General features: G+C 29.2%; 1 protein-coding gene across 1 annotated transcript; it reads right to left on the bottom strand.

Annotated features, from left to right (window-relative positions):
- Positions 1 to 4,787: 4,787 nt before the first annotated feature.
- On the bottom strand, positions 4,788 to 20,597 carry LOC142318290 (uncharacterized). Its single transcript, XM_075354864.1, has 3 exons — positions 20,141 to 20,597; positions 7,312 to 7,494; positions 4,788 to 5,115 (listed from the first exon to the last, which is right to left on the bottom strand). The coding sequence occupies exons 1-3, from the start codon at positions 20,583 to 20,585 to the stop codon at positions 4,979 to 4,981; spliced, it is 765 nt and encodes a 254-aa protein (XP_075210979.1). The 5' UTR covers positions 20,586 to 20,597; the 3' UTR covers positions 4,788 to 4,978.
- Positions 20,598 to 21,763: the final 1,166 nt, after the last annotated feature.

Raw genomic sequence — 21,763 nt, 5'->3', positions numbered from 1 at the left:
AATATTCCACAATTACAAACAATGAAAGATGACCAAGTTAAAAGGTTTTGCATGGATTTAGATTTAAAATTAAGGCAAGATGATAATATGATATAAGTGGAGTCGATTTATAGGAAGAAATTAAATTTTTTGTTCGATCTGTTATAATGTTAAAAATGTAACACCAGTACAGTGCTTGAATATGCTAAGAAATATGCCCAACTCTTTTCTAAATCTGGCCATTAGTTTAAGAATATTATTAACAATTCCGATTTCAACAGTTCAGCAGAACGAAGTTTTTCTAAATTAAAACTAATTAAAAATTATTTACGGACAATAATGTCACAGGAACGATTAACAAATCCGACACTTTTATCTATTGAGAACGAAATCTGTGAAAAATTAAATTGCGATGATTTAATAAAAGATTTTGAAATAAAAGTCCGTAAAATTAATATTTCATAAAATAGTACGAAACGTTCATTAAAAAAACATTAAGATAAAAATAAATAAAAACAAACATCCAATCTTAACAAAGTATTATTTTTAATTTTTTTTTTATAATTTCCGCAATTTTGATTAAATAAATTTTTGAAAAGTTAATTATTTTATTTATTAATTTTTTTTTTTTTTACTAATACTTTATTTTAGTTTATTTTTAGAAAGGGCCCCGCAATTTCAGAATTTCCCCGGGCTCCGGCAAAAGCTAGAAGCGGACCTGGCCAAAAGTTTTGAATTTTTTACCTAACGGCAAACTACATTACTTGTGCTTAGTTAAGTACTGACTTGATTATAACTTGCACATTAAATCACATAATACAGTCATTACTGGCTTTCTTTTTCTTAATTGCTGTTCATTACTAATAACGGTTGTGTTTTTATTTTTTAAAACACTTAATATTACGTTAAGTGATGTTGCAAATTATTAACGCTGCTATTTATACTGAAAATCAGTGATGAGTTCTCCCATTTATAAACAGAATAATTGAATCTTTTATCAAATAATAGATGAATACTCATTTTTTCTATTAAATTTTCTACTCTTTTTGCAGAATCACTATTTTTAAATATATATTTTTTTAAAATAATTTTTGATTATATTTTTTTTGGTAAATTAATTTTTTTTTGTTCAGATTGTGTAATTTTTTTTGTAATTGCTGTCATAATAAATCTTTATCCAATAATATATTATGTATAACAATGCTTCTTAGCAGCATATTGTTTCAGTAATATTAAAACTTTGTTTGCTTTTTTTTCTAATGTGTACATTACAATCTTTAATGAAGGAATTTTTAAAGATTGGTGTCTTAATTTTAAGACCATCAACATCCTGTGTAAAGGCGTATACGAGGTTATTATGCTATATGCGCGCCTGTTTGGGCGGATAGGCTAAAATATAAAAGTTATCGGGACATATTTTTAAGGGCTCAACGCCTAATATAGTTAACGGTAATAGGGTGGTAACCGTACTATTTCGCGGGAAGCAGCCTTGGTGATTGCAGGCGTGAAACCGGTAAACTTGATTGCGTCTGAGAAGCAGCAGCGGTGTGTTGCTAAGAAGTCCGGTGAGTTGACTTCGGATAAAGTTCGAGTAATTGAACAACATGGTAATGCGTTTGGCAGGCCAGATGGGATGAGACAGAGGGTAGACGTTAAACGTAATTATTGATATGTAATACTCGTACTAAAGTAGGATTGGAGACTTTTGTTTCCAACAGGATTGTTTTAAAATATTATAGTCATTTTTTTTCTTGTTTACCTTCCGGGAATCACCGTCAGGTATTATTCAGAGGATGAATGAGGATGATATGTATGAATGTCAGTGAAGTGTATAGTCTTGCACAGTCTCAGGTCGACCATTTCTGATATGTGTGGTTAATTGAAACCCAACCACCAAAGAACAACAGTATCCACGATCTAGTATTCAAATACGTGCAGTCGGAATTAGGTACCACGAATTAAGAAGTAAATATGAAATTGCCATTCCAGATACATTGGCAATTTCTACTAGAGAAATACCACCATGGCTCTTGCCAGCGGTAAATACAAATTTGGATCTCTCTCAAGAAGAAATAAAAAAGAAACCAGCAGTGATCATCCAACAGGAATTTTTGGCAACCGTGAGTAGTTAAGAAGAACATATTAGAATTTATACTGACGGTTTTAAAACCGAACATGGTGTTGGATGCTCAATATATGTAAATGAAGAAGCCCACTTTTGGAAACTGCCAGATGTGGCCAGTGTCTACACGGCAGATCTCACTGCAATTCAGCAAGCTCTTCGCTACACTGAACACTATTGCGAAGAGAGAGTGCTAATATGTTCCGATTCATTAAGTGCACTTGTCGCAATTCGGAACAAGAACATTAAGGATGTCCTAATTGCAAACATCCTGTCCACTTTATACGTTCTAAAACAACGAGGACAGCGATGCGTATTTGTATGGACTCCGGGGCATGCTGAAATTGCAGACGAAGCTGTCAGAAAGGCAACAGTCTGCGATGATTTCCTGGATGCATTTCCTGTAAGAGTGGCAGATGTTAAAAACCGTCTAACAAACTAGTAAGAAATAAGTGGAACGCTGAATGGAGGAGTTTAAATACAAAATTAAACTCAGTAAAAACTTCTCCTTATAAATCGAAAAGCGACTTTAAGTTGACTCGCCGTGAACAAGTAGCGGTGACCAGACTTAGAATCAGTCACACGCGATTAACAAATTTATATATGTTAACCGGCGAAGTGAGCCCAATGTGCGGTATTTGTAATAAAACACTGACAATCAAGCATCTAATAGAAGAGTGTACCATATATGAGGACCTCAGAAAGAGGTTCCGTCTTACAAATAATATTAGAGCTGATCTGGATAATGGAAATGAAGAAAATATAGTTGCATTTTTACACGCCAGTGGACTTCTTAAAAGTCTATAAAATGAATGTTTAAAGCTGTGACAAAAGAATCTCTAAGCGGTAGTTTTATATATATATACATATAAGGGAGTCTCGAAGCGTGGCACGTATAGTGACGGGAGGTAGCCCTCTTGCCTAGGCCATTTTGGCTCACCTGCATTCAAGAGCAGTGAGTCGGGTTGTGTCCGATGATGGCATGGGGGACCCTCAAGGGTGGATTGAGGGCGCGAGGCTATCTGTGTACGCCGTGCATGCCTATAGCCTGTTTATAAGAAGGATTCAACTGCCACGACACCCTGGCGCGACTGATATACTGCTCAACGGCGGTTCTGGTCGCCCCGAGGGTGCTTAAACAAACTATAAATGAGACTCGTAGAAGAAAGAAAGAAAGATATGGTATTGATAAGCTGAAGTTTTAATTTTATGGTCTTTTGAGAACCTATCTCAAATTTTAATATTGGGGCCCTTTACACCCGATAAGTGTTTGTGATTGTCCTTGTCTTTTATGTCTTAATGTTTATTGTGAATTTTGTGTTTTTAAATAAAATGTAAGGGCCCTTTACACCCTTACATATGACGATCCTGATGGAGATAATAATTTCTTTTAAAGAATGTGACGAGGGCTAATGACCTTAGCAGTCGATGCCCGTAAAAATTCAGTTAAAAAAAAAAAAAAGAAAATATACTTTATAGAACATTGTTTACAAATTACCACGCTTTGCTAACCTAATTTCCCTTTGCAAAAAGGTAGGTTAACTAATGGGGAGCTCTCTTTTTCTGTTTACCCTCCGAAACCACCGTAAGGTATTACGTCAATGAATGAATGAGGATATGAATGAATGTGAATGAAAGGTAATCATGTAGTCTCAGATCGACCACCCCTGAGAAGTGTGATTAATTGATACCCAACCACCGAAGAACACCGGTATTCACGATCTAGTATTTAAATCCGTAGAAAAGTAACCGTTACTAAAATTAGTAACCTTTACTAGGATATAAACCTTAAAACTCTCGACTTCGAATTCAACTGATTTGTGATAGGTTCTATGCTTCAAATCCTAGTAAAGGCAGATAATTTTATACGGATTTGAATATTGGTCGTGAATACCGGTGTTCTTCGGTGGTTGGGTTTCAATTAATCACACATCTTAGGAACGGTTGATCTGATACTGTACGAGACTACACTTCATTTACATTCATATACATCATTCTCTGAAGTAATACCTTACGGTTGTTCCGGGGCTAAACAGAAAAAGGTACGTTCTCTAAAAATATGCTTATCTATAATTTTTATAAATCTATTACCTATAAATATATACATTTTTTCCAATATATTCAAGGCTGATGAACGCTTATTTATAAATCGTACTGTTACCTCGGAAATTAAGCCTTTTCTTTTTCCTTAAAGTAGGATTGGAGATTTTTGTTTCCAACAGGATTGTTTTAAAATATTATAGTCATTTTTTCTTGTTTACCTTCCGGGAATCACCGTCAGGTATTATTCAGAGGATGAATGAGGATGATATGTATATGTTTTTGAAGTGTAGTCTTGTACAGTCTCAGGTCGACCATTTCTGATATGTGTGGTTAATTGAAACCCAACCACCAAAGAACAACAGTATCCACGATCTAGTATTCAAATACGTTTAAAAGTAACTGCCTTTACTAGGATTTGAACGTTGGAACTCTCGACTTTGAAATCAGCTGATTTGTGAAGACGCGTTCACTACTAGATCAACCCGGTTGGTTAAAATATTATAGTTCTGTTTATCTTTTACAACACGTAATTCATTCAAAATCTATTAAACCTCAATGAGCTGCAGTTATTTGAACTGGAATGTAATTATTTTTTATAAACGTCAGTAATGTTTATGATCAACATTATTATACAAATTGCAAACAAAAATTTATTTAAGTATACTTGTAAAATAAATAACACTTTTACATAAAACATTTAAAAGATGTACAACATAGTGTAAATATTACGCCGTACAATTATTGTATGCTGAAAAAATAAAAGAATAGTTATTACATAAGTAATTATCTTTCTTTATAAGTAACTTTCCTTATCCGTTTCATTAACGGATGAAGTTAACGATGTCCACTGTAAGCTAGTTCATGGGGATTTTCCCAAGATAGAAGGTCCGGCCCTTCAGTTTTGCGCCACCAGTGTTGATGGTGGGACGGTACAGGTGCTACAATAACATGCTGAGGAGTTTCTGGTTTGCCTAAAAACAAATAAAACTGTTAATTGATTTGATTTTTTACTTCATAATATTCTGTATGTTAGTTGTAATTATGTACTTTTGAAGATCGGTAATTCATCATTTATACATATTATGATAACCACACTCACTTCTCTTGTTTATTTTTTGTTTGGACTGAATATATTAAGTTTTCATTTTCAAACATTTACGGCTACTAATATAACTTTTAAATCCTCTTTGTAGAGTTGAGTGTACGAAGACATACTACATAAATATTTAACGAGGATGTTCAGCCTAGAGACTGATTAAAGAAAGCTCTTCACAGGGACACAATTATATTTGATCGTTATACCAACAAAATCAATTTGATCACTCCACAAAAATTTATTGTCAAATATATGTCCAAAAATTTACCACTGTATGCAATAAAAATATTACTATCATCAGTAATGGGAATTTCATCCACGATGTTAGCCATTTTACGTCATCGAAACAAACATCTTAGAAAAAAATGCAGCGATTTTATAGATGGAAGTAAGGTTTCTTATAATAGATAAATTCTTTTGTATGAAAAAGAAAATATGAAGTGCAGACAAGAGTCATTTCGTTTATCTGAGGATTGTATTTCGTTTGCCATTGTGTATTTTATCTTACCCGTGATGATTTCTTTTCTTCCACAGAAGTTCTGTAATTATTTCGTACTGCGTTTACTATTTAAAGAATCAGATCGCAAAGGTAATTGGATTCGGTGGTGATATTGTACTGAACGTCTGTGTGGGTGCTGCAGGCAAAAACAATACACCTTTTTTCCAAATAGTTATAATTTTCACAACAAAATGTAAAGAATAGCTCCACGAACTGAATATTCCTGCGTTTAGAGTATGTTGGTTATCAATAATGTAGATTTATTAATAACCTCTTTTAAACAACTTAATGCTGTTAAATAAAATAAACTTTTTTTGGTTTTATTTCAATAAATTGTTTTTCTATATATCAATGTAGTTTTATTTCATTTATTTTACATATTTGAGTGGGTTTAAAAGCCGAGCCTATGTTATTAGTAAAATTTTCAGTAATTCCTACTCCTTTCGAATTGGAATACACTACTTCAACGTATTTTTTACTCTCTTTTGTGCAATCTTTCAAAAAAAATTAATAGGACTTAAAACACAGATTGGTACCCAAGCCGGATAGTAAACTGAATTCGTGATGAATTATATTTGCACTTATACATTTCCAGAATAAAAATAAAACCTGATACCACTAAATATGTCATGCAACCATTCATACAAATCTTCGCTCGAAGTTTTTCTACTATTGAACATACAGGGCATCAAATCGTTAACAATTTCAAAACTTCGTGTAATTACTTATCTATAATTACTGATCGAATAATTGTTTTAATCAGTACCCTCTCATATAGGCAAATATAATAAGCGCACCAAAGTAAAAGGGTTTTGATGTAAATTAATGTATTATACCTCTATATAACAAAATAGAATGCTGTTTAATATTGTAATTAATCACAGATGTCTTCTTTATTTTTATAGATATTTTTGCCACGTTGAAAAGCTGCTGTCTCCAGCTAGGATTCAATATCGAATCCCAGCTGAGGGGATAGCTGAGGTAGTACCTCAACCATTCGTAACTATTTTTGTACCGCCTCCCAAAATCGGTAAAGAATTTCTGTTATAAAACGCTGTTTAGAGATAAAGATAAAGAACCCATAAAGATTTATTTCTTTATGGGTTATACCAGTAAAGATTATTTAGATTCAAAATTGTAATAATCTAATATTTTAAGGTACAAGTACTATTAACTTTTCTATTAAGATCACTATAATTTCTATGTTTAGAACTACTTGCCTAGATAAAGATAAAAGAATGAAGCTAATAAAGGTAAGCAGTAATAAACATAGAAATTATTTAGATTTCCTGACAAAACTGAAAGTTTTTCAGGACTTGTTTATCATTTATTTGTTTATCATCAATCCACAAGAAAAATGTATTTTTTTGGGTATTTTTTCCCGTAAAAACTAAGGGATCCGTACTGAAAAGAAACTTGGTTTTGTAATATTTTATCATTAAAAGGAATTCCATTTTTTCTTTTGTTTGAAAAAATAATGGCTGTAAAATTCTAGCATAATTAAAAAAATTTATAATAATAAAAAAAAAAAAAAAAATTATTAAATAGTAAAAACTCACTGGACATACTCACTGGACAAAACGTTTTTGATAGAAACAATTCCTGCCAAGAGTAGAGCCATAAGACTGACAGTGATACCTTTCCATGAAGCGAAGAGAGCAATCCCCAAAACCAGGGGTAAGATTACACCAACAGTTAGTACTTTCAGTCCCAATAACATTTTCATCAGTAACTTTTTGGTTTTTACTTTTCTCCCTGTAAAAAATTATATTTGTATAATAATAATAATAATAATAAAAATTCGTAGAGGAAAAATTTATGACATATCTATGATTTATAATGACATCATAAATTTCAACTTTATTTATTGAAATTTGTTTATTCTTATTAATTTAACATAAATAAAAATAATAATAGAAATATTGGGTTTCATAAGTTAGGCAAAGCCACTCCCTAAGGAGGTAAGCGTGGACAAATACCGACTTTCCGAATAAGTTGAAAATTAAACTTTATTATTCGCTAATAAATAAAATTAAGCAAAATATTAGAATTTTACCAACAAAATCAATTAATGTTGACTCAGTCCTCAATAATATTACCTAACTAAAAACTAAGAAAGAAAAAACACACTTTTAATGAAAAACCTATGTCTTCCGTCATTTTCTGTTTATTGCCACTGTACAGCAAGTGCCCTTCGCCTTCTTCACAAACAAATCTACCATTTTGTAGCTGTAACCTCGTTTCCTTCTCCATCTCTAAAATCTTTTCTGTTACCAAATTGGCCTGTCTATCGTCAACCAATCCATCCATATATCACGCTCATTTTCATTTATTCTTTTGCGACTAGTTACTCATATCTTCTTATTGACTTTCATATAACTCACTGGTCTATCCAAGTATGCTTCTTAACATCCGCATTTGCGTAGTTATCAATGTCATTCACACCTATCGTGGCTCACACATGGGATCCATACAATACAGCTTTATATATACAAGTTCCCAAATTCTTGGGCTTGAGATTTACGAGTATCTACCTGTCCTTCAAAAATTGTCTTATGCCCAGTATTTCTCATTAATCTAATGTTTATTCTGCTTGTTAAATCGAATTTTCAACGGTTCCCAAAAGATAAAATTTGCCTCAACTATAAAAATTCATTCGAGTATTCTAAAACTCTCCCCACGATTTTTATCATAACCGGAATTGAATTACTTATAATCTTTGCCTCTTCAAAATAGTTCCTAACTACCTATCGTACATTTCTTTGAACATTTTATTTATTTATAAAGTAAGGATTTGCTATAATTATTCAGCCGACTCTAAGATCAACCCTACATGATCTGCGAACTGTAGATTGTTCAGCATCCTACTATTTGCTCTTATTCCAACTCCTTCACAATTTAATGCCAAAAAAATTCTATTTATTAGATAAATGAAAAGCACCTGGTGAAGAGTTCGTATCTACTGTAATCCTTTTGTAGTTCTAAATAAGCGACTCTCCTTTTTCAAGGAGATATCTACGTGCTCTATAAATTGTCTAAATTACACCATTTCACAGATCACCAATACATTTCATCTCCAGTGATCTCCGCAACCGTTTGTCTTACTGAATTAAACGTTTTTTATCTAAAAAATCAAAACAAATTTCTATGCTATATTCTGAGAATTTTTCTATTACTTGAATCAGTGTTCGTAAATGATCAACTTTAGAAAAGGTTGAACGGGAACCCGCTTTTTCAGTGGGATGATTTTTGTAAATTGTCGTCACAAATCTTACATTAATTATGTTATCAAAAACTTTATGAGACTTCGTGTGATAGATTTATAATTTTCTATTCTTCTTCCTCTCATAAGTTACAATATTACTTGTTTTTTTTCATTGTTCTGGAATAGCAACACTTAAAAATATATTATTAAACAAACATGTAAGCGGTTTCATCAAATACACATTCCCACATTCCATTACAGTGCGAAGTTTAAACCAGCCACCTTAGGCTTTATCACTTATCCAAGTAATTTATGTTGTCACTTCAGCTTCTAGTGCCATCATTATGTTGCCACTCCATCTGTTAGTCATATTCAATTTGCCAGTACCTGAAATAGCTTTTTTTTATGAAGTTCTCATAAAACTTCGTCATAAATTCAATAATTTCGAGTGTATCCATCAGAACGTGGTGTGAAAGAAGAAAGTCTACTTTATACCTTTGTGAGTAAACATGAACAACTAATACCATTAAAAGACCAACTCGGCAACGCCATTCAATTTATCCTTGTATGCGATTTAGTTTGCCTGATTCAACTGTTAAACTTTTCTTTCACGTCATCCATGTAGCTTATTCTTCTAGTAACGATGTTATTTGACAGAAGAATGCTGGTGATTAACTTAATAGCTTCTTAATCAACCAAACACTTGTCAATATCGACCGTAAAGGTTTAATAAGAGTCTTTGCAACGGAATTAGCGTCACTTGATCGAGCTAAATGGTAACTTGTTATGTAGGAAGCTTCCAATAATTTTTCATTATTGTCATAGGTTTCCGTGAGGTCAAATTTTCGTTGTATTTCTTCTTGAAAAAAATACTGATTGTTTATCTTACTAGGGATGATTTACCTTAAAATGACGCTGCAGTTTAGCAGGAATCATGAAACTGTTGGTCAAAATATATACAAAAATCAGATCGAGAGGCCGGGCATCATTTTCTGTGAATCTTATATTCATGAATCTATCTTGTATCTTCTTTTTTTAGTAGGAGGTCTTTCTCCCACTGTTCCACGGAAAGATAATAAGTAATAATTTAATTTTCTTCTTCCAGTCTCTTCATTATGGTCCAGAAAATTAATTATCTATTAACCTACGTATATATAGAGGAAATTTTTGATATTTTTATAGTTTTTTTGAAAATGTTAAAGCTATGCTATACCGTTATATAGATACACGTTTCTTGCTTATCAGCTGCAAGCCGTAGACTTTTTAAATTTGAAAAGTAAAATTACTAAATGAATTAAGGTTATTTGTTTTAACAGAAATTAATTAAACTTTTAACCGGATTTTAATGATAATTTAAGGATTTAACTTTATATCTTTAATTTATTTTAACTGAAAGTGGATCTTACATAATTTTAAATAGATTTTAATATTTTTTAAAAAATATCTTCATTTATGACGATTTTAATGGTTTTAGATATTACCAGGACATCGCTTTAACCAATTTTAAATTTAACAGTTTCTTATTTATTTTATTGAAGGAAAAATTAACGCAGCATACAGACGCTTTAAGATATATAAGAGTTGAGTATGGCTTGTAGGTACGTTAAGGAATAGCCTAGGGACTAATATTTTTAAAATTTCAGTTGAAAAAATTGTTTTTGTTTAAAATATTTAATAACATTACAAGAAAATCATGATTGCAAATCTATATGCCTACACTGATATGGTGGGATGTGTTTACTGATACAAGGATGTAGAAGTTATTAAAAATAAGGCTATATAACTAGCTTTATTGAATATATATATACAAATATTATTCCAGTTACGTGAAGTTAAATAAGCCTAAATAGTCAGTCACCTTTACGAAAATTAGATTTTTATTTGCACCCCTATACAATACAACTTCATCCACAAAAATGTTTATAGAAAGTGGATCTAGTGGAATGTTAGGAAATAAGACAGTCAGCCTAGAATTGAACATTTAGGTCGTTGCAAAACAGAACATCCAAAACTGATGATCTACCTCTAGATAAATGAAAGTTATTTTGCTGAAAATTAACGTCATCCGTAAAATTAAATAGAATGGACGATTACAAGAACTCCTACATTTTAGCGTAGTGAAAGGCGTTAGGAAAATTGGGTCTGTCATGTCACTTAACATTATGAGCATTAAAATCTCCAATAATATAGTAAACGCTAATAACAACTATAACTGCTGAGCTCTTAAAATATTTTGAAATAGACTCAGAATCTGTGTCAGGGCTAAAATAATGATTGTTTAGCAGTATATTGACATCATCTTTCAAATGAATTTCAGTTCTGACACATTCGAGATGACTTTCCAAATCTGGGCGTCTAAAAGATACAAAAGAAGAGCGAACACCAAGAGAGAATCGTGTCCAAAATTCTTATTTGACTTCAAATAATCAGCATCAGCTCTGTAAACAGTACAACAATTAGGAAAGTAATCAGAGTTTAAGAGGAATCATCCAGCGCTGATTTGGTAACAGCAATAATATCGTAACGGCGAGCAGTAACACGTACTATAATTCATCAGCCATTGTTTGGTCACCCTTAACATTCTGATAAATTATACTAAGTTCATTTTTTTCCGCATTATATCTTATGCTTAATAAGCGAAACATGTTTGCAATTAATTATAAATCCAGAAATCTCGGATTTATTCCCAACAGGAAGGTGAAGTGGTTTGTGTTTTAAGTAAAACTTATTAAGTTATCAATCTGTATCTATATTATTTGTAAAATTAATTATTATTATTTTTAATTTGTAACAGTATTTATGTGTGTGCGCGTGTGTGTTTGCGCGCGTGCGTATGTGTGCAATTGACTAAAAGTACCTAGGTTCCGCAAGCTGTTATTGAAGATTCAAATATTTCAGCATAATAAACTAATGAAGAACTCGACATTTTTAAAAGCACCATACGGTATTCTTTAAAAAATATGTTCGAAGGAAAAAGGAGTCAGTATTATAGGTCCTTTTACATCAGAATATCTTAAATGAACCGCTATACTTAAAATTATATTTCCACCAAAAAATTGGTTCTGTATATGAACTTTAGAAAGAAGTGTGGGTTTTCCTCCAATTTTGACAACAAGTATGCTGGTTTTTATAGATCTTTTATCCAAAGAACAACTTTTGTTACTATTTTGAGATTAGATAATTGATTGTTAAAGCGTGGTTATTTGTGTATTACTTGAGTTATTTTGTGTATTGAACGTATTAAAATATCAACAAATAAAGCTCAAAAAGGAATATTTTTAAACGTAAATCTGTTGGGAGGAAATGGATATACATAAAAAGAAAATACTTTCTGACTAATCTTATACTAGTTCCAGTGTTAATAAGTAAAATGAAAAGGAATTTATTATTGTTTCTAAGTGCTTCAATAAAACTGTTTTGAAAAATTTGAATTTGAGGAACAATTAGACATTTTTAACAATAAAACTAAAAGTCTATAAGATTCATTTCTTGCTAGCTGCATAAAACTTATCGGTGATAAAAACTTAAATAAAGGGCTATGAATCCGAAACATAAATATGTTTTTTTCTTTTTTAGGATTTTCTTTTTAAAAAAGGATGGTTTATTAGATATTATGTAGAGCATTCATTATTAATGATGTTTTTCAGGTGACTTGTAAAAGAATTCGTCTAATTCAGCAGAAGATAATATCTAGTGATAATAATTTCATTAAAAGAAGAGGTTCGAATCTTAAAGGCCGCATAAAATCTTTGCAATGTGGGATTTGAATATTAAGTATTTAAAAGCCACATCTAAAAAAATAACGACACTATGGTTGGCAAAAAAGAAGACTGTCTTTTAAAAACTTTAACCTAATTTCTTGAAAAACTTATTGAGAAATCTTCCATAACCTCTGTAATTTTAGCTTAAAGAAACCTAAATGTGTCTATAATTTTTGTGTTCGATCTGAAAGAATTTGGTAAATAATCCAAGACAGGAAGGTTTGCCGAATTCATAAGTATATATTTAAAGCTCATGTTGATTTGAAAAGGAAATTTTATTTAAAATGCAAAGAAAAGCCTACTGTCTTATTTGTAGAATTAGACTATGCTCAAAATTTCCCCGTTCCACAAACTGCACAAGACAGTTTTATAAAAGACTAGTGTTGTTACTAGTATTAATATACGAAATACACGTTCGTAACGATAATTTTTATTATATTTGTGTATTGTGGAATTTATGTCAAAAAAAATTCCAGATACAGCGGTTTTATTTTTAAATAATAGTTACAGAATAAAATAAAGAGATTTTCTGAATGTAAAAAAATAATCTTGTCAGATGCTGCTGAGGGACAAAATAAAACTTCAACAACCCCTTGGGTTTTTGTTCATATTTTTCTAGACTACGATATTCAAGTAACCGAGTTGTTTTCTGTAAGAGACTATTAATTCGCCCGATGTGACTATAATTTCGTCCTGATAAAGAGACGAACAAACAGCTGAAACCGTTTAAATTATTTAACTCTGATGGTTTTGCCTCGATCTAATCGTTCTCCGTTTTTAAGCTCTTTACGAAAAACGTATAATACAAAACTGCGGTATCACACATAAAACACTGATGTATGTTTAAACACAATCTAACAAAAACAACTCATTTTAAATATAAAATATATTGAAACAAAATATAATACTTATGGAGATGTTATATATTCATCATTATACGACTTGAGCAATATAACCAGAGCACTAGAGTGGCTGGTCAGTCCTGACGCTGGTTAACTATTTACAGTAGAATTATATCAAAACCGCAAACGATGGATGAATTGAGATAACTAAAGAGACACTCAAAAGATAATCTGCAGAATGATATGTAATATTATTTCTAATTATGCGATGGAATTATTGATTGTAGAAAGTAGTGAAACTACTATTACTGATGCGCATAGTCCAGCTATGGAAGAAAAAGATTTTTAATATTCATTGTAGAAATAATAACGAAAAATTTTCATTAATCCCCTTTTGTCAAGGTCAATTAAACCAAATTAAACGCCAATTAAACCCACGATGAATTTAGTATAAAATTTAGATGTACTGTTGCCATTCTACACGTATTTATACAATATATTTTATAGTTTTAGCAAATAGATTGAGTAAAATTATTAAATAGAAAGAAATTACGACATTTTTAATAGAACTGAATTTTTAAAAATCTGATCTAAAAATTGATATTGGTTACTTTGAACTTTTTCAACATTTGGACGGTTGCAATTTTGTTTAAGAACCACTAGATAAAAAGAGAAGCCTCTCTTTTAATCTATGATAGAGGCAAAATACCATCTGTTTAAGGATTGGAAGAGACAGAATAATAATAAGAAAGGAATAGCAGAGATTCATATTCATTTTAACAAAAGATGCATCATTAAAAGTTCAGAAAAAATCGAAAAAATCATTCTTTCGTGTACTTTTTAAAAGAATTATGTTTTAAAAAAATCCATCTTTTCAATCGAATGATTCTTTTACAGTAAGAAGTTTTTTTACGAGAAAAATTTAGAAACATTATAGTCCAGAAAATTTGGAATATAAGTAGAACTAAGAAAATGGGAAAATAATTTCAAAATTTTTGAATAGATTCTCAGGTTTGTTAAGTATGAGATAATACCTAGTACAGTAAATTCAAAAAAGAGTTGTTAAACCTTTGGATGTAAATTGTATTAGAACAAAATTTTAATTCATTTATTTTTTCAGTAGAGGCTCTGTAAATTTTTGTTTTATCATGACATGAAGTAAGAGTTATGAAAAAATATTTGTATATAATGTAAAATATTGGAGTTTATTTAAATTTATAACTTTCTGAAATAATTACACTTATGTTTGCCGCTTAAATTACATTACCTTCGAGTCATTTGCAGCATTGAAAATGTAATTTCCTGAGTGAAAAAATAAACAGTGGTAGCATTGCTTTCTTCTTTGAAATGAAATGTGCTAAACATTTTGATAAATGATTAAGTAATTAATGATTATTTGAAAGAATTAAGAACTGACGTTGTTAAAAGTTAAATTTTGCCTAGTCACTTACAAAGAGTTTATCACCGGTTACTTTTATGCTGCTTAATTTTTCATTTAAAATTTTTGAACTATTGCATGTAATTTGATAATTAACTGCTACTCTGTCTTAGATTAAACAATAATATTATTTTTCAAATATAATTTTTATTAACTCTTTATCTGCGAAAATTTCGCCTAAGTTAAAACTTTGAGAAATAGAAAATACTCGTATATTAAAAATGAATTATTTCATTTATGACTTTTTTCAAATTTTATTTGTCATAGAAAACTCTTCATAATAATGATAAAAACTATATAATAATTGATGATTTATTAATCTATGTCGCATCATGCTTTTGCATTTAATTATATATATATTTTTATTTCTGTTTACGTTAAAAGTAACAGTAAATTACATCGTAATATCATTTAAAATAGCATCAACAACAACAATAATAATAATAATAATAATAATAATAATAATAATAATAATAGTTGTTATTATCATTAATATTATTAATAAATATATTACCATTTAATAATTTACGATTGGTCTATTACATAGCTAAGAGATCGTTCATAAATCATAGTAGTTTAATTTTGTTATTCCTTTGGGAACATTTTATCCCTCAAATTATTTTATACAAAAAAAAAACAATTTTATTAATAAATAATAATTTTATTATTTGTATATTAATATAAATTAGAATTTTTATTATTGTTATTTATATCAACATTTACCTTGTGTTAAAACTGGTTGCAAATAGTACAACATCAGGAAAAGTGTGAAATCGACGATTAAATTTTTCATTTTCCCACTATATGTCTTTTTGTTACACAAAGTTTGACGAATTAATTACAAATATAAAATTTTTCATTAATTTATAAAAAAGTAACACATTTCATTGGACATAAAAAATTCCACTTGTTCTACCTTACGTTGAATTATCTTTTATTTCCACAAACTAAACTCCCAAAAAAAAATAAAACATTGTTTTTAAATAATTTTTAAAATCAATTGAAAACTCTTTAGAGTAAGTCGTAGATAAAAGTTTTTATTACATGATATGGTTCATTAAAATTTGAAATTAATTACATCGCTGATCATCATGGACAAAAGAAAATAGAAATTAAAAATAAAATAATTATGCAACAAATTGTGCACTATTGTATAATAATTCCATTTACGTCGCCTCAAAGTTTGGTTGAGGTGTGAGTAGTAATCTTTTACAATCTAAATCAGAATTGGTTGAATATTTAATTAAAATTCTTTCGATTTTGATGATGACAAACATTATCATCAAAAGTTTAAAAATCAATTAATTTATGGCAAAAGAAATCGTCAAGCGATCAAAAAAAACGCATTTTCTAAAAAAACATGTTGCTATGTATCGGCCTTTTATGCTAATTGATAAAAAGTTATAATTTGAGATATTAAAAAATAAATAAATATTATTATTAATGCTCTTAGAAATAGATTTTTGTTGTCAAGCTCTTTTTATCCTTCAGTCTACCATAAAGCGTTACTTATTTCAGGTTTTTTTCTTCATAATAAGTAATTATATGATTTTGTCCATTTGGATTTATTTTCAAAAGTATCTGCAGTATTTATTTTTTAATAAAAGGAATGTTTGTGTAATTTGACATAACGATTTGAAAGCTCGTTGATATTAAACAACAATTAGTACTCGCTATTTCGGCCGTTTATCGAATAAATTCCTTTGAACAGTCATTTTGACTGGTTCATTTTTTAGATGACTTTTTGTGAGAAAATATTGTTCAATTTTATTAGATTGTCTAAATATTGAATCCAATATTGAATCGACAAATATAGTAAGGTTTTATCTCTATAAAGTTCTAAGATTGTAATTATACTGTAAGTACAAACTCGAATGTTCATTCATTCATTCTTTGTATAAGTTGCCGATCATTTTGTAACAATACTTTGATTGATTACTATATTTTATCTATCATTTGCTATTACATACCAAATCTATTCATAAATAAACATACATCCAATATCTTCCTTCAGCAACCTCAATTATTTGATAACTTAACGCTAAAAAAGTACAATATTTGAGTGCAAAGTTTTTTCACGCAATTCTCGGATTGAAAACAATTTAAAATCCTAAATAAATTTTATTTATAAATTAATAGATTAACTTTATTAATTAAATTAATTAAATTAAATAATAAATATATTAAATTAGTTAATACCTATAAATTAGTATATATTAATTATATATTGTTATTTATTTGCTATATGTTGCGATTATTAATGTCAGTTATTAAGCAGTAAAGTATGATATAAAAAGAAGGACGCAGGTGTATTATCTGCAGGTTAAGAAGCCAAGTTATAAGATCTGTTCATAGAAATAAAAAGTAAATGTTAATAAGGTACTAGTACATAATTCAGTTATTTCTTCATTATATATAGAAAATAGATTTTTTCTTTGCAGCAGTAAGTAATAAGGCCAAAATTTATTTATATAATTTTTAATAGTTTATATTTTTTATTTAATACAAATAATAATATAAATTATGCCAGGAACAATTCATACTTTTTGTTGAATATCAAAATTTTTTTGCAATATCGAACTATAACTTAGCGAAAATCTTTCGGTAACATACGAATAAAAGTTGGATATAAAATTTTATATTACATTTTTTCACACGTATTTCTCCCAGGGACATACTTTTTGGCACTTAATTTTAAATCTGAAAAATCCCACGGTCATATTAGTACATTTTATAAATAGGAAAATAGGTTTATATTATTAACATAATAATAAGAGCAAATTATTTTCTCGTTTTTAATTAAAAAATAACCAAATTTTTATATAAAAAAAATATTTATTAAAAAATATTTTCCATTTACTTATAGATTCAGATATATATGTAACAGTTATGATGACCAAACTGATTAATTTTTGTAATTAAGGCTGTAGGTGATAGAAGTAATGAAGAACATGAAGGATTCGATTCACAGCTTGGCTTCCCATTATTTATTTTCATAAAATCAGAAAAGAAAACTATATAAAAATCAGGTGTCGGTCTTCATTTTCAAATAAAATAATATAGAAAAATCAACATTAATATCGCGGAATAAAAAAGATTTAGTTTAATGATTATTACAAAATTAATATAACAAAGTTATCAGTAAATAATAAAGTAAATAAATTATAAGTTGGATGATGAATAAGAAAGGTAAAAAGAGTTAATTTTGTCTGTTATATTCCTAATAACTGAAAGAACAAATTCAGCGACACCACCACCTTTTTTAATACATTTCAACTAACGTTAGCCATTTTATAGATAAAAAATTATGATAAAATCAGGTTATGAGCCTAACATACGTATTTAGCAGTGAAATTTCTTAGTAATTATAATATTACAAAATATTTTGATTCATCTGTCTTAAATATTTTCGTTCAATTTAAGCATTAAAAATTACACGTCATTAAACAATAATATAAAATTATTATTTTTATAAAAATCAGGTGTTGGTCTTTGTAAGACGATATCACTCCGCCACGGAAACCTGCGGAGTGATGGTCATCCGGAGGTCTTGGTTCCGAATCTCGGTCAGGCATGGCATTTTTCATACAATATAAATTTCCATTCTCGTAGGGCAAAATGAACAAAGCATCATCTCAACAATGATGTTCATAATCTCAACAAAAACGTATTATTTCGGTTTTTGTGGCTAAATATAGGTCTGTGCTTTCTCTGGTAATTCCCGGGTTCGAATTTTGGTTATTCCTGTTATTTTTCACACGGTAAAATAATTATTTTCTTACTATCACGAAGAATTATGTAGAAGAAAGATAGCTGTAATCAGTTAGTAGTTGGACTGCAATAAGTACGAGTGTTTGTAATATAATAATTTATGTTACTTAGAAAACAGTTATATCATTTATCAGTGTATCACGAGATGTATCTAAATTTACTGGATTTTTTAAAATAATTTAGGTATTTTAACTATATAAAGAGTGATTCAGGAGGAAAGGGAAATAATTTGGGAAGTAATTTTAGAACCTGAAATAAGGAAAAAAGTCCATACAAACATATGTCCAAAAACATTGTGTTATTGAATTACGGCTTACGAAAAATTTCGGCCGTAACATTTTTCTGTTAAGTATTGTTCTGTTATATTTTAATTAATATTTTTTTTTTTTTAATAGTCTTTGTTACTTTAGTTTTCTCAGAAGTAAAAAATCCTTCGCAAGTTTTGATAATAAGATTTACGCAATTATTAGTCATTTATCAAGGTTATTGTGTTCAAACCTAAAAAGCGTGATTTCGTCTCCGAATTTTTCTGTTTTAGGTTGTATACCAGGAACAGTTATGGGACCTGTTTTGTTTGATTTTTCAGGTCAGAAAACGTAAGAAAGCATTAATTTTATTCTATATATATAAAGACTTAAAAATTTCATTATTTCAATATTTAAAAAAATTAAAGTATTGAACAAATATTTGTATCCAGTTTTTTACTTATTTCAAGCTCCTTAATCAGTTCCCAAATTATTTCACTTTGCTCTTGATTCATTCTGTACATATATATAAACATATAGTATATATTTAAATGAGAATTTCAACATTTTAATTAAAAACTATTATAAATAGAATATTAAATTATTAAATGAATGGATGTTTTATTTATCATAAATAAAATCCAGTGAGGTCTGGGATTTTTTACATGCTGCAAAATCCATCTCATAATCAAATAAATAAATAAGTGTGACAGGAATTCAGACTCTAGATCCTACGTGAATAAATAAATAATTTAATATAAATCATACAATGAATTATTTATCGGGTTGTTGCTGTTAAAAACGAATTATCTATAATTTTCAGAGATTCAAAAGAAAGAATAACTCAATAAAATATTTGTGTAATGGTCTGTTCTACCAAATTATAGCCTTCATTAATACACACGTGTTGTAAATTTTAAGCATCCTATGTAACTTGCAGAATAGAAATAAATAATATTAACATGCTTAGAATAATCGTTACTTTATAAGTAAATTAATTGCTTGAATTTGATTGTTAAACTGTTAGATTTGTAATTTAAAAAAAAAAGAGTTTAGAAAATATATTCCAGTTAACAGACAATTTTTAAATTAATAACCTACATAAATAATGTAAAATTTAAATTTAAAAAAGCACTGACCTTCATCTAATAATTCCCTACCGAATTCTTCTAGATTTTCTTCTTTAGTACTTTTATTCTTCATACTATTTAATTTTAAACCTTCGATTTGAGTTGAAGTTTTATAAAGAAGATCTCTGTCGTTCATATTTTTCAAAAGATTTATAATATTAAATTCGTTTTCGTTTCGTTGATATGAATGTATTTTCTCGTTCGGGAATCCGCTGCTAAAAGAAGGATTGTTAATATTCATCGTAGCAAAATCCGTTTTATTTCCGTTTTTTGCCGATTTAATATTTTGTAATTCGTCAAAAAATCTTAAATTTCTTGTATTTTCAACAAAATAATCGAAAACTTTACCCGCTTCCAATTCGATGTTAAGTGCATTTACGTAAATAGGATTTTCTAAATACAAATAATACGGCACTAGGAGGAGGAACAGAGATCGGAACGAGAGATGGGCCATGTCTGCAGGGGGCCTGTTCAACAGTGTGCACTATCCCATATTTCGTTTCTACACGTTTAAATACCACCTCCCACTCGACTGCCGCCCAACTCATATATCTTTCAATTCTTTATCTGTAAACTACTAATTGAACACCCAAACGGTTAAGTATAATAAGTCCGTGCATTTTAAGCTGTAAATAATTACAGTGTAAAATAATAGTTACGAATTCCAACTTTATTTTTGATTATTTATTTATTTTAATTCTAGCGATGCTTTTAAACAAAATAACAAAAGAACGCAAATTCCTTTATAAAAAGTAATTATGTCTAAAACTATTTATGCGTTTCAAATTTTATCATCAATATATTGTAGGGAAATTAATAAAGAATACCGCTATGCGATACATAAAAAAAAAAAGTAAAAGTATTAAGAAATAAAAAACCATCATCATGCTATCATCATGGCAACAGAAATATAATGAAGTAAAATGATTAATTTCTTTTCCTTAATGAATATCTGTAAGTATTTAATATTCTCACAACCATAAGGATAACGAACGTGTCGGAGGTCCAGGGAGCAAAGGCTCCTGGCAAGAGGGTCGGGTGAGCGAAGCAAGTCCTAATATTGCTCTCATTTATCATTGCTTTAATCATCATTGCTTTCGTTTAATTTTATGCATATTGAAAACAAACATGTACATAAGTTCATTCTGGCGCCAATATTGAAATTATTGATTAGTTTCAAAGTCTACGCTATTTAAATTCTCTTCATGGACCGCCTCTTCTTACATTTTCAAACCGGGTACAAATACAAATAGTGAGTTTAAGTAATTTGGATTAAAGGGACTAAATTAAACTATTATAATGTAATGCAATGAAAATAGTATTGGAAGCTAAAATTTTGTTTTTAATTTTGACTATTTATATCGAGTTTATATTTCTTTTCAATGTTCAGTTTTTATTTTATAAATACAGAAAAAAAGAAAATCGGTCCTGAAGAGATGCGTTTTTTGTAATTTTCCTTTTCGTTTTTCTTTGGTAATAATGTTACTGAGTGGTTAATAATTACATTTCTTAGGTCGTAAACATTGTTATTTATGTGTTTGATATTAATTACTACAGACAATTTGCGCAGTTACTGTGAATTACACTGTGGTTTTTGAAACATAATTAATTGAGCTATAGTAATGTACACTA

This window comes from Lycorma delicatula, chromosome 1 (assembly GCF_047948215.1).
Source record: "Lycorma delicatula isolate Av1 chromosome 1, ASM4794821v1, whole genome shotgun sequence".
NCBI classification, from domain to species: domain Eukaryota; kingdom Metazoa; phylum Arthropoda; class Insecta; order Hemiptera; family Fulgoridae; genus Lycorma; species Lycorma delicatula.
The sequence above is the reverse complement of the archived record's forward strand: the minus strand, read 5'-3'. Positions and strand labels throughout refer to the sequence as shown.

Excerpts from the sequence above, each read along its gene's own strand:
- LOC142318290 (XM_075354864.1), bottom strand. The coding sequence starts at position 20,585 with ATGGCCCATCTCTCGTTCCGATCTCTGTTCCTCCTCCTAGTGCCGTAT. Across the intron at positions 7,495-20,140 it reads TAGGGAATTATTAGATGAAG|GGAGAAAAGTAAAAACCAAA; the intron begins GTCAGTGCTTTT and ends AATTTTTTACAG. Across the intron at positions 5,116-7,311 it reads TATCAAAAACGTTTTGTCCA|GCAAACCAGAAACTCCTCAG; the intron begins GTGAGTATGTCC and ends ATTTGTTTTTAG.